Source organism: Onychomys torridus, chromosome 6 (genome assembly GCF_903995425.1).
Source record: "Onychomys torridus chromosome 6, mOncTor1.1, whole genome shotgun sequence".
NCBI classification, from domain to species: Eukaryota; Metazoa; Chordata; class Mammalia; order Rodentia; family Cricetidae; genus Onychomys; species Onychomys torridus.
This window is the reverse complement of record NC_050448.1, coordinates 34,347,338-34,361,678: the sequence shown is the minus strand read 5'-3', so window position 1 is coordinate 34,361,678 and position 14,341 is coordinate 34,347,338. Positions and strand designations below refer to the sequence as shown.

The following is a 14,341-nucleotide window of genomic DNA, read 5'->3' as shown; positions in this document are numbered from 1 at the left end:
GCCAGCTTCAGGTGCAGCCTTGCCTCCGACACTTGACTGGACCACAGCTGACCCTGAGGAAGTGTCTTCCTCTCAACGATGCTGGTCTCTTGGTCATCATAGCTGACTTCTCAACCACAGCTGACTAGTGTCTATTGTCCTGGTAAAACAAAGCCTTCACTTCCAGACTCTTAAATATATTACATGCTTTGCTCTGATGGTGTCTTTGAGGGACACAACCTGGTTGTGTCTTTGAGTCCTTCCAAGCCAGGACTCCATCCTCTTCAGTTCCCTCAGCATTATTTTCCAAACTCCCACAGACTTGGAGAAGCTGAGAGCACCCTATGGCTTTTCAAGACAAAACCTCTGAAAGCTCCCTGCAATCCTCAAAACAATAAGGTCAGACCTGTCATAGAAAGATCCCACTCTCTGGTACCAATTTGTGTCCTGGTTGGCCTTCTGTGACTGTGATCAAACACCCACCAAATCCAGCTTCGGAAGGAAAGGGTTTATTATATCTTATACTTCCATGTCATGGTTCATCACTGAGCAAAGTCAGGGCAGGAACATGGAGGCAGGGAGTGAAGCAGAGGCCATGGAGTAAAGCTACTTGCAGGCTTGCTCCCAGGCTTAGAGTCAGCTACCTTTATTATACTTCCCAGGACCACGTGTCTGGGGTAGTACTGCCCAGTGGGCTGAGCCCGCTACCATCAACTAGCTTCAAGAAAATGCCACACAGATGTGCCCACAGGCCAATTTGATAGAGGAAACACCTCGGTTGAGGTTTCCTCTTTCCAGGTTTCTAGTTTGTATGTAGTTACCAAATGTGACCAGCAGAACATCCTTCACTACCAGAGAAATGCAAATTAAAACTCTTTGAGAGACTGGATCTTACCTCAGGTAAAGTGGCTGTTACCCAGGAAACAAATGACAACACATGCAGTTGTGGGTTTGTGGAGAGGAGACTCTTATTCAGTGCTGGTGGGTTCGTAAGTGGTGCAGCCACCATGGAAATCAGGATGGAGGTGTATGAGAACAAACTGAAAATCCAGTTACCATGTGACTCAGCTATCGTGATCCTGGTTGTATACCCGAAGGGCTCTACAGCCCAGCACGGAGAAGCTCCCAGTTCACTGCGGCTCTGTTCAAGGAGGGAAATGAGTCAGCCTATGTGTCCATCAACCGGTGAATGAATAATGGGAATGTGGCACCACATCTGGATTTGATTTATCTGTTTGAAAAGAGAAATTAGAAAAAAGGGTGGATCTGGAAATCCAAGTGAGGCAACATAGACTCAGAAAAACATTGCAATTCTCCCTTGTATGTGAATGTGTGTGTGTGTGTGTGTGTGTGTGTGTGTGTGTGCGTGCGTGCGTGCGTGCGTGTGTGTGTGTGTACTTGAGGGAGGGGAGGAGAGATGGCTCAGTGGTTAAGAGCATTGGATAGTATTCTAGAGGCCCCAAGTTTTATTCCCAACACCCACGTGATGGCTCACAACTGCCTGTAACCTAGTGGGTTTGATGACCTCTTTTGACCTCTGTGGGCATCAGGCATGCACTGGGTACACAGATACAGATACAATACATGCAGGCAAAACGCTCACACATGAAAAAATAAAATCTCTCCCTTAGAGACAAAAGGGGGATAAAAAGGATGAGAAAAGTTTTTGAGGGAGCAGAGAGAGAATACGTGTGACATGGACAGAGAAAGGAGGCTTCTTCGGTGGAGAAGCAAAAGACGAAATGGGGAACTATGGAGAGAGGAGGGAAGAGGAGGCCAAAAGACCGACAAAAAGAACTTACTGTGAAACTGCCAGGATGAAACCTATTGCTTTGCAAGATAAAGAGGTTATAGTTAGTATTTAAATAGTGCTAAATGCCATAGAAATCAAATAAAGTGGTATTTGTAATTAAATACCTCTTTGTTCTTCCCATATTACTAAATGCACAAAGCATGTAAAGCATGGAGGATTTTCAGAGCTATTTGAGTTCTAGTGCTAATCTTGCTACAGGCATTCCCTACAGAGGAACAGGACAAACAGAATGGATATATATTATAAAAGGAGTTTACTAGAATGGCTTACATAGTAGGGCTGAGACATCCAACAGAGGCTCCCTGCACCCCGAGAGTGGAGAACCCTGCTCTGTCCACGAAGCTGGATGCCTCCACAGTTCCACCCCCACACTGCAGGCCTGGAAGAATCCTGCAAAATCACTGCTTTTCAGTCCACATTAGGTCCAGGGAGCTGGGTCCTGATGTAGGGAGGAAAGCCCAGCAACGGCAGGAGCAGCAATGGGGGAAACACACAGGTCATCATCTGGAAGCCAGTCTGGCAGGCCTGCTTCCTCCTGGGGTTTTTACATTTCTTATGTACTGTGTGTGTGTTCCAGCTTGTGGAGGCCAAAGTGTCCACGTGGTTCCCAGGAATCCAGCTCAGGCTGGTCAAGCTTATGGGTAAGCCCCTTTACCCAATGAACCATCTCTCTAGCCTCTTGGGACTTCTTTGTATCTGGGCTAACTTCTGGAAGGGTCCACCTATGTGTGTGGGGGTCTTCTTCCCTCAGTTAGCACTTCCTGGAAATGCCCTCACTGTTACGGGTACAACTAACTACTCTCTAATTGGACTTAGTTCACCCCACAGACCGGAACATTTACAGAGCTGTGAAGAAGGGATGGATCATCATCGAGGGGACTCCATCTGGGTAGCTGGCAGGATGTCATCTTCCAGGCTGGAGTGACAGTTCAATGATGTGGCTGGTTGGGGATCACTCACGGCCCTGTAAAGCAGATGAATAAACTCACTGTCTCACCCAGCTACACTGGTCTGCCATTGGAGCTCTACCTGGGGTAAGCTGACTTGCTCACGACTCCCTAGAAAAGAGTTCACACAATCAAACTTTAAGTATTGTATAAGCTACCAAGCATTTGGTTTTTCTGTTTGACACACACAATCAGTTCACCTGGTTAGTTTAAAATATGGCCAGAGGATTCTAATTTTGTGGGAAACTGAAACAGCACAGAAAGAAATCAGAAAATACAAAATCATGTCCTTTGTTAAGCATGGCAAAGTGCGTGGAGAGGAAAGGAGTATTAACATAATGCTAAAATTGTGTTTGAATTAAGGCTTGAAGAATTAAGGCTTGATCAGCTACTCAAAAGAGTGATTTTAAAACAAAAGGCATATTTTATCTGAGGACCCATTTCATTCTTTCAATTATTTTCTTTTTCACTCATTCTTTGAGGATTTCAATAAATTTTAGGTCGTGTTCAATCTCCCCCAGTATCTCGGCGATCTCCCCTCCCCAACATCATCTCTCATCTGTCTATGTGAAGACAGCCTAACGACCATAGACTTGTCTGTAGGTTCTGACTAGATTCTCAAGCTCCAGTCCTAGGAATTGAGTGGATTGAAAAGAAGGCTCCCAGAACCAACCTCCCTCAGTGTTTGGCATCAGATCAAAAAGGACACAGAACGTTCAAGCCTCCAGAACAAATCTTGTTCCCTCCCAAGCCACCCTGCCTCTTGTTAGGACTTGCTGCCAGGCTTCAGAGGGAGTTAGCTGCAACCTTCAGCCGCCCCAGGAATTACAACAGTGATTTTGCTTTCTGGAAGATTTCCAGGAAGTCACAGAGGATGTTTGCCTTCACCAAGCAGAGCACCTTGCAAAGCAACTCCTTTGGCCCTGGCTGGCTTTGGAACATCTGTCCCAGCAGTCAAGACGTTTCTGGATCCAGTATGTTGTCTTCATATTCAAAGGCACAGGAACTAGAGGATGCAACAACGTATAGGAATTACTGTCATACTGAACAAAGAATTTTTGCATTTCTGTGAGGATTGCTGGAATCCTTTGCAAAGTCATCTTCACTTGAGTCCACACTTTTCCTGGGATCTACTTTGATTGAGACAGTTCCCATCGGCTAACCCTTTCTCTGGTGAACACATCAATTACTATACTTAGGAAGGCTGATGACCTTTGCTTAAAGTTTGAATGGTCTTTGGGTCTGCTTTGAGAGTTCAGGGGCGGATTTTTGTTTTTAAGGAAAAGCAGGATCAGGATGTATATGTGTACACGCACACATACAGATATCCTGATATATGTTTATATCCTGTACACACGTAGGTGTGTGTATACATTCATTAAAAAGCTAACCAATTATGTAACTCAGTTTGCTGGTTGCCTGACGCCTCTGCAGGTGCCAGAGTTTCCAAGATTCAAGAACTGCCTTAATGCTCAGACCTCTCTTTGTGGTTGTGGCCCCACCCCTACCCCCAGTCCTGGGACTTTCCCTTCACACATGGCCAGGTCACTGGCCCAATGACCCCAGCTCGGAATCTGTCCTTGTGCCCCCTCAATACCCAAGCCCCAGCACCTCTCCGCGTTCCTTCCTCTTCCCGGGGCCACTGGGTGCCCACAGGGAAGATCTCTCCCGGTTACCTGGGGCACCAGGAGTTACCCTATAGCCCCCAAATCTCTCCCAGCTCTCCTTGCCACACTTGGGGCGCCTGGCCATCCTGATGCGTAGAGATGTGGCCCAGTCCATAGCCGCCCAGGGCCTGGAGCCCCCGGGGCAGGCGCCTTGGAGAAGGAGGTGGGGAAGGAGAGCGAGCCGCGCCCTCGGGCCGATCTGGAGGGCGCCGCGGCCGCAGCCCGAGGGCCCCGCGTCGCTCTCCCGAGCCAGGGTTCTCGGGAGCAGGCCGCGCAGGAGACGTTGGCGGGAGGGGTTCGTAGCTGTTGGGGGAACCGGCTCCTGGGGAACAGTCCTTTCCAGGGTGGCCACCGTGGGCAGGCCGCCGTCCGCCCTCCCTGCGGACGCCGGCCAGAGGGGCGCGAGTGGCGACGTGCAGCGCGGTGCTCCCGGCACGCCCAGCTTTGTGGCTCAGGAGCCCGGGGCTGCGCGGTTAACCGCGCCCGGTAGCGCCCCGGGGGCCGAGCATCAGCCGGCGGCGCTGCAGGTGAGCGGTCGCCAGGGCGATAAGGACCTAGGCGCACGCCGGTCGCGGTTGGCATGGAAGCCGCTGGGAGGGGCCCGGGCTGGTCTCTGATTGGCTGATTCAACAGACGCGGCTGGGTCGAAAGTGCTCAGTGGCGAGCGCCGCAGCCTTAGCCGCTGGAGCCGGCGCCCCTGGAATCTCTCCACTCCGGGTCCCCTCCCTCCGCGCCAGGCCCCGCCCGCCCCGCCCCGCCCCGGGTGCGCTTGCTAATCAACTCAGACGGAGAAGAACCTGAGAATCAGGGCCGGCTGGGGTTCCCAAACAGGTTTGGGGGCCTTCCTCTGGTGAGAGAAGCACCTGTTTGTCACTTGGGAAGGAGAATCACTTGTTCGCAGCCAGAGAGATCCTGGATTTAGTCCGAGGTCAGGGAAGGTGGGGAGAAAAATCAGGGATCCTAGACTTAGCTTCTCCCGTGCCAACAACCCCCGCTCCCCGCAAATCAATGTGGGCTGAGAATCCCGACGTGGAGTTTGGGCAGGCTCTCTCTTCTCTCACTGCAACTTTCAGCCTGGGGTCAGATTAAAGCCTTTTCAACCATTGTTTGGTTCTGAGTTGGTTGCTCTGATGCCTGAGGCTGTCACTTGCTAGGGAACACTGACCTTAATGTTTGTTGGGAAACTGAGAAATTGGTGGTGACTCCGGTCGGTATTCTTCCTTCCAGAGTTCCCTGCATTCTTGGATTCCCAGGTTGAGAGGGTTGACTAACTGTGTCTCCTTCTCTTTCCTGGATAGCAGCAGGTTGTGGCTTGCTAGGCGATGCGTCGCCACAGTTCCAAGAGTGGAGTCGCTCTGCCTCCAGTGGGCCAAGGTCCTGAGGCTTGTCAGATGCTCACTCGAGCTCAGCTCGGCCAGGATCCCCCGCAGAGAACCGTGCTAGGGGTGTTGACTGAAAATAAGCAGTACAGGAGGACCTGTGGCCAGGTAATGACCCAGGAGCACAAGGAAAGATGCTGCGGAGAAGGCCTGCCCCTGGCAGTGTGCGTGTGCGTGCGTGCGTGCGTGCGTGCGTGCGTGCGTGCGTGCGTGTGTGTGTGTGTGTGTGTGTGTGTGTGTGTGTGTGTTCTCCCCAATATCAAGGAAATAATCTTAGGGATTCTTTGGGTTAAGCATATGTTAAGTGACTTAAGGGTTATTCAGGAAGGAGATGCGGTTACACCAGACTGTAGTACTGGAGAACATCTGGGCAGGAAAGGTGTGCAGTATGAGCCAGGCCACCAGAAATCAATCAAGGAGGCTGGTGCTGCATGCAATGGAGACAGTGTATGTACCAGGATACACTAGTTTACTTTATAATAGACAGGTTGCATCCAGAGCAGACATCTCTACCACTACAGACAACGGGCACTGAGATGCTACTTATCTGTTGTCAACTGACCGTAGCATCAGCTACTGAAGACTAAACAAATTCAGACACTTAAATGTAGAGGAGAGATTTGAACCTGCCACAGTGAATTTTGAGATAGAAAACAAGCCTGTTATTAGAATAAACCCTCATAAGGATGCCTCAGTTCTGTATTACAAGTCTGTGGAACCCAATGGTCACAAGAGTCTCGTCCAGCAGGTGGGTGGGTTTTAGGGGGGGGGTTAGAGATGCTTCTGCCCCTCCCACAGGTTACTAGAGGCTCATTCAGAGCCCCCTCATCTGCTGCCTCTTCAAGTCCTCTGCTCTTTAGTAGGATTGGATCTGTTGATAGTGGGGATCTCCCAAATGAGCCTCTTAATGCTCTGGGTCAGGCTGAGTGAAAACGGTTTTAACAGAACTTGCTTAGGCATGTCCCTTCTGTAAGCTTACAGTCTGAGACCTGAATTTATAAATTGGAAGTGGTGTCTACGCTTGACATTCACGCTCAGCTCTTGTGCCCCCTGGAGTCACTGCTCGGTGCCTCCTCTACACTCTACTCCCCTACACCGTCCTTAGAAACCCACCTCCTGCCTGTTTCTCCATTCTTTTCTTTGTTTGTTGTTTTTTGTTTGCATTTTATTTTAAAACAATTTAATTCCCTCATTACTATGTATGTACATGTGTTCAAGTATAATGTGTGTCTGTAAGCATGCAAGCCACAGCATTCATCTGGAGGTTGGAGGACAAGTTTGGACACTCCTCTCCTTCAGGGTTTGAACTCGGGTCATGGGGCTTGGTAGCAAGTGTCTTGACCCCTGGTGCCATCTTGTTGCCTAATCTTCCATAGCTTCTGCTCCTTCAGAATAAGGAATAAGATGACTGTACCCTGCTTTCCCAAAAGAATGCCAGGGCCAGAACCTTCACTCTCTCTTCCCACTCCAGGCAGTAGGCAGAGTCTAGCCCAAGCTGGCTTTGACCTGTTATGCAGCTCTAAATGACCTCAAATTCAGGACCCTCCTTCCTCATTCTCCCTGGGACTACAATTACATGTCTGCTCACTTTAGGCCAGTAGCTAGAATGCTTCCTGCTCCCCTGTGCCCTTCTCATCCTGTTCTGTGACTGATGTGTCCAGGTCTTGAACCTGTGTGCAGCATCTCATGCATGGTCTCCTGGCTCTCAAGGTACCTCTCCATACCTCTTCTCTTTCTCCAATTTCTCTTTCCTCTGGATCAAACCCAGACATGGACAGATGTGTGGTGATCACTTCCCATCTGCACACACATTCAGCCGCACAGCTAGCCCTGTGCCGCTACTGTCCTAGTTATAGCAAGATTTCTTGGAAACGATCTCAGCAGTATGAATATTCCACCAAGGTGACAGTGTGGGATGACACCTTCTCGGTGGTATTCCTTGTGTCTTGAAGAGTGATGAGTCTGGCCAGGCAAGCCTAGTGGGTTTATTGACCAGATGCTTCTGTTTCGGGGTCTTCTCTCACTTGGTTTTTTTTCTTCCTTGATATATTGACACCTTTCACATAAGTAGCCATTCCTCCTTCTTTGAAATAATTTTTTCTTGATCAGCTTGGGGGAACAGTGCTCTTTCTAGATGTGTTATGCTACATATTGTCTCTCCTCAGTCTCTTGTTGGTCATACACACACACACACACACACACACACACACACACACACACACACACACAGCAGAACTCAAACCCAGCAGTAACATGAGTCACAGCTGTTGTACCTTGATTTTTGAGATTTTTTTCCCTAACATTTTATTAGAAATTGTTTTCCTTACTAAACAAAATGGAAAGTAAATTTGTGGAGTGACTTATGACCTGGGAAATGCTATCCAACAATAAGTACCAAGATTAAGTACAAGCAAAACATTCGCAGATTAAGTACAAGCAAAATGTTCACAGTTAATGGTGTCGGCATCTACAGAACTAGAAATCTAGTTCCTAGGCCTGCCCTGGCTTCCACGCCCGACTCCCCTTAGGCCACTGGTTACGGGGGTTCACTATGACAGGGCCACCATTGATTGTTCCTGTTGTTCTCACTGTAAGAATTTAAAAAAAGAAATGATTTGAGAAAATACCCAAAGAGTAAAGATGTTGCTATACAAAAATATTTTCATACCATTTTCAAGCATTTAGTAGCACAGAGTTCCAAAGTCACAATGGTTTTCCTGAATAACTGGGCAGCAAATGGAAGCTTATTGGCACCTGTAATACAAAGCTGGGTCTTTAAGCAGAGGGCTAGAGAGACGAAATAACTGAGGACCGAGGGTGATACTGAGTTCCTGTGAAATAGCGTAATGCTCTAAATGTAAAGGGCACTTTGCAATTTTCCTCTCGAATATCATAAAGAATCAGATTTTTAGGTGAGTGGCAGCTCTTCTTGTTTCTATAGTCATGAATTCTCTTTAGCACATATGTAAGGAGATGGTGAATTTTAAACAGAACTCTTCCCATTGGACAAATGTAAACAAAATGAGAAGGGAAGTCATTTTTTCAGAGATTCAGTGTTTGGAATTAGATGGCCAGCTTAGCTATTTCTACTTAGAATTTGCTCTGACTTTCCCAAGCTGCTGGTTTGAGTGACATTGGCTCACATTGTTCACAGTGGATGGTGACCAACAAGAGATGTAACTGTTTTTTTGTTTTGTTTTGTTTTGAAGGAGATCACAACAATCAGATGTTTTTCTGGATCAGAAAATGTCTTCCCTGGGGCTGGAAAGAAAGTGCTCCCTGACCATGGGGTCAATGAGCCAGCCAAGCATGGATTTGATATCTACATGGATGAGCCTGAACAGGGGGACAGCTGCCCAGCGAGAGAGGGGATAGTATTTGAAGATGTGTATGAAGTAGACACAAGCATGCTCAAGTCAGACCTCCACTTCCTGCTGGATTTCAACACAGGTAACCCCACTCCCCTAGGGCTGCCAGTGCCCCATGCTCACAGGCCTCTGCCGACAGCAGCTAGCATGCTCACAGCAGCTGGCGACAGAGAAACGAAGTCATGGCAGTGTTCCCAGCTTCCTGTGTGGGTGAGTGGCTATGATAAGCCTCTAATGAAATTACTTACATGACCATGTCACACTCTGCAGTTTCTCCAATGCTGGTCGACTCCAATGCCCATGCCCAGTCAGAGGAAGCGACAGATTTTGGCTCAGATGTGATTAATGTCACGGAATATGCTGAAGAGATTCATCGTTATCTGCGAGAAGCTGAAGTGAGTTTCCTAAACTTGGGTTCAATCTCTAGACACTAAGCTCTTTCTTCATATTGCCAGCTCTTGGCCATGGCCACTAGCAAACAGAACCAATATGAGATCTTTAAAACATAAGAAATCTATAAAAGAAAAGAAAGGAAGGAAGAAGGAACAGAGTCTGAGCCCAAGTACTTAGGCTAAGGGACATCCAACCTGATGTCATAATGCCGAGTATCAAATACATACATGTTCTCTATATGGTTTAAAGTATTTGTGTTAAGTACACAGGAATCACACACACAATATTTTCCCTCCTGCCTTATATCAGCTTATGCTTTATATCATTATATTATTTCCTCACGCTTTATATCATACATGACAAAACCAGACCTCACATTTCCTTATTGTGTGATAAAGATTTTTTTAATTTTATGTTTATTTATTTATTTATTTTTGCCTGGGAATCAGAGTCCTCCTGGTCTGGTCTCGGTTCCTGAAATTTCTTTACAAAATAGGAATACTAGGGAGTGGTGTCTTTGCTAGTGCACCCATTTGAAGAACCACACTCTTTCCTCCACCAGGTAAGACACAGACCCAAGGCTCACTACATGAGGAAGCAGCCGGACATCACGGAGGGCATGCGCGCCATCCTGGTGGACTGGCTGGTGGAGGTCGGGGAAGAGTATAAACTTCGCACAGAGACCCTGTACTTGGCTGTCAACTTCCTGGACAGGTTTCTTTCCTGCATGTCTGTTCTGAGAGGGAAATTGCAGCTTGTCGGGACAGCAGCTGTTCTCCTGGCTTCGTAAGTATTCTCTCAGCTGGTGAAATGCCACCCGTCGTTGAAATACTTTATCCCCCTCCGTTTATTGAAGGAATGTAATGCTTGCAATGAAAATGATTCATACTCTTTTTGATAAGAGACCATAATCTTTGCAGATTAACTGAGGGAATGAGTCTTGCCCACATGCTCACTCTTCAGTTCAGATGTTAGAAACTTGTAGAAAGGGGTTCACTATCATGATTGGCACAGCCACCAGCTCAAGATCTAACTTGGCTGTTCCGCACTGTAGTCTCTTGGCTGAATTTTGGTGAGAGCGAAAGTCCTCTTTGGGGAGGTTTTGGTTTCATAAGCGCTATGGTACTGATCTGGCAAACAGCACTGAGTAGTAACACAGCTCATTCATTTCGTTCAGTGAGTGAATGGTTTACCTGGTTTCTGTCCCGGTCAGTGACCCCTAACGACACCTCGTTGAGTGGAGAAGGAGAGCTGGGTTGTGGCTAAACAGGCTTAAGTGATCTGCGCTGAATGGTAGTTTCTACTCTTCTGACCTCCCTCGGATTGTTCATGTGCTAAAAACAAAACAAAACACAGGCTCTCATTTCCCTTCAAGAAAGCAGAACAAATGCAGAAGGAAAGAATGAGAATAATGAAATTATATCGTTATTTTTCTCTTGACTCTTCAGCATGATTTGCTTATTAATGAAGCTGAATATGATCTTCAAACAAACAAGCAAACGCAGAGCTATGGGATTATTTTTTTCTGTTGCTGAGTTTAATACTAACATTCTTTATCATAAAGTGACTCGATATCTATTCAATCAACAGAGATCCACCAGCTGAAGTTTCTGTCTTTTAGACTCACTCTGTTTCCCAGGTCCCAACCCGCCAGGACTCCCAGCAGTTAGTGTAACATGTTCTTGTAATACTCTCTTGGGCTGAGAAAAAGCTCCCAGTATGTTTATAGCCCCACACAGCTCTGTGACAGTTCTGTGGCAATGGGAGTGTAAGGCCATCCAAGAGGACGGGAACTAGCACTGTGTGCTCCCAACTTTCTCCCTGGTGATTCTTTACTTTCCCCAGGAAATATGAAGAGATATACCCGCCCGACGTGGACGAGTTTGTCTACATCACTGATGACACATACACAAAGCGACAGCTCCTGAGGATGGAGCATCTGCTACTGAAGGTTCTAGCATTTGACTTGACTGTTCCCACTACCAACCAGTTCCTCCTTCAGTACTTAAGGCGGCAAGGAGTGTGCATCAGAACTGAGAACCTGGCCAAGGTATGCCATGGGACTTCCAGGGACATCTGGTGCTGAGGAGGCTGAACAACCACTTCTCTTGGCCGCCCTCCGCTTCTGCCTCCCAGCTTTCCACCTCCATAGAGATGAAAAGCAATTAACTTTAAGAACATGATAGCTGCTCCCAAGACATTACTGTTGACGTTTGGCAGGCCACATTCACCCAACTCTCCCAAGTACTGAAGATATTCAAGCTTGGTAACTGCTCCCTTGAGTAATACAGACAATAGGCAAGCAGTGTCTTTTAATTTGGGAGCTGAGTGAATGTGGCTGAGTTTTGTTTGAATCTTATTCTAACTATTAAGTACTGAAGCACTGTGGAGTTTGCAGCCTTTTTGACTTAGAGACAGTTAGTTGAAATTATTAACATTCTGGTTTGGCCAAGGAGCTTGCCAGTCACTTGGCATAGGATATCTGTGATATATAGTGCTATGCAAAGAGTAATAAGGATGACCACATGGGCTCCCCAGCATTCTTCTTCTGACATGTCTTCCCCAGTGGCATTGCTGGGGCTTGAGAACTCTATCAGCTCTCCTAATAATTACTAGCTGTAATGTGCCATGTCTTTATCTTCTGACTGACAGCTCTTCCTAATCTAGGTGCAAGGTTAACACTCCCTTATCTGACCACCATAAAGCCTCATCTCCTAGTCTAAGGAGAGAAAACTAACCTATCATCTATACCATGTGGGTGAGCCAGAGGATTGGAACATCACCACTACACAAACGTTAATCTGTGGAAGGGCAGTCAGAGCAAGTACTAAGCTAGAAAATAGGCCTGGCTTGGGTTCTGGGCTCATCACTAGGTTCTGGTGGAATGTAAATAAGGCACCGATTGATGACTCTGGCAATTCCAGGTTTAGTGACAATTTTAGTCAGATTTGTCCTTGCACAAATTCCCGGCTCTACTGACTTTCTCTCTCTTGTGCTTAGTATGTTGCAGAACTGAGCCTTCTCGAAGCCGATCCATTCTTGAAATATCTTCCTTCATTGGTAGCTGCAGCAGCTTACTGCCTGGCAAACTATATTGTGAACAGGCACTTCTGGGTAATGTTCTTTCTTCCTCCCAGGTGGGATAACTTCACGCCTCATACAGAATCTCTTCAAGGTTCAGAATGGGCACACCTCTTACAAAAACAAGTTAGTTTCATGATAGCTGGTTGCCAAGACAACAGGCCTCAGACCACAGCTAGTTTCTGAGTATTCCAGACCAGTTGTCATGGCTCTGACTCCATGGCTTTGCTCTGTGGGAAGCAGAGAAAGCATATCATCAAGGAGATGTCAAGAAAGGCCTGGAAATCTCTGCCCACCAATATGCACAGAGGGCCCTCAAGGGTTTAGCCATTGACCATATCAATCAAAAGTTGATCCTAGGCAGTTGAGGTGGTGAACACTTATAATACCAAGCACCTTTGAGATGGAGGCAGGAGGATTGTGAGTTCAAGGCCAGTCAGGGCCACACAGGGAGAGCATCTCAATAAAATAAACATTATGAGCATTCATCTTCTGTAACAGCAAACTCCAAGTTCTTACTAAGGACAGCCTGTTAGAAGCTCTCAGAGAACATGGCTGTTAGTATTTCTCACCTCAGAAGGTGGCGAGATCAGAAACAGACCCCTACATTTTTGTTCTGAATTCTCTCTGGAGTGCTAAAAGAAGTGAGGTATCTACTTTTATTTCATATGCTACTAAATAAATATTTAAAAAAATAAATTAGTGTGTGTGAGAGAGAGAGGGGGTAGGGAGGGAGGGAGATAAGCTGAAAGAGAGAGAGAGAGAGAGAGAGAGAGAGAGAGAGAGAGAGAGAGAGAGAGAGAGAGAGAGGTCAGGGAGAACTTTCAGGAGGTCAGTCCTCTCCTCCCCACAGGGGTCATCTGTTGACTAGGACTCTCTCATATTCTATGTAAATTACGTAAGGGCCAGTGGAAGTCCCACCCACGAAGGAACAAGAGTGGTCTGCCCCACCCTGAGGGTTGCAGCTATAGACCGGAGCAAACTTGGCTGTTCTGTTACTAGCCTCCGGTTTGTAAAGAGGTTAGAGACGCTTTTAGATGTGTGAGCACACTCAGAGAGGCCTCAACTCCCTTCACTTCCTAATCAGTATGTTCAGGTGTCTAACCTCTCATAAAGTCACGTGGAACCAAATTTTCCCCTTGTTTCAACTAGCCAGAAACCCTTGCCGCATTTACGGGCTACTCCTTAAGTGAGATCGTGCCTTGCCTGAGTGAGCTGCATAAAGCATGCCTCAGTGTACCCCATCGTCCTCAGCAAGCCATCAGGGAGAAGTACAAGACTTCAAAGTAAGTTGTCCCCCCCCCCCTTCCCGGCTTTCTGGGCTGTTGTGGAGTCAGAACTAAGAACAGAGTAAATTCTATCTCCCGTTAGGCTGGAAAAACGAGATTGCTCACTAAATCAAGAAAGGGAATTTAGGAAGGTCCAGGTTCACCGTCTGTCAGCATTTGGCAGTTAGAGTTAGCTGGCTGCCTTCTGACCCTGACGACGAAGACGACTGGAGGCTTTCGACAGCCTGACCGGCATCCTTGGCTCTGGGCTGACCTTGCCACGCTCTCCTTTCAGGTACCTGCACGTGTCCCTCCTGGAACCGCCTGTAGTGCTTCCTCTGCAGTGAGCGGCAGAGCTGAAGCACCGCCAGGACACAAGAGCCACATCAGCAGGCTGGTTCTGAGTTGTCACAGGTTTCTGCGGCTTGGGCCAACTAACGTCAGTT

At 47.4% G+C, this 14,341-nt stretch overlaps 1 protein-coding gene across 1 annotated transcript; it reads left to right on the top strand.

Moving 5' to 3' along the window:
• The first annotated feature begins 4,884 nt into the window (after positions 1-4,884).
• On the top strand, positions 4,885-14,083 carry Ccna1 (cyclin A1). Its single transcript, XM_036191315.1, has 9 exons — positions 4,885-4,933; positions 5,708-5,893; positions 8,995-9,235; positions 9,424-9,548; positions 10,109-10,332; positions 11,392-11,596; positions 12,547-12,660; positions 13,780-13,913; positions 13,999-14,083. The coding sequence occupies exons 2-9, from the start codon at positions 5,729-5,731 to the stop codon at positions 14,081-14,083; spliced, it is 1,293 nt and encodes a 430-aa protein (XP_036047208.1). The 5' UTR covers positions 4,885-4,933; positions 5,708-5,728.
• The last annotated feature ends 258 nt before the right edge of the window (positions 14,084-14,341 follow it).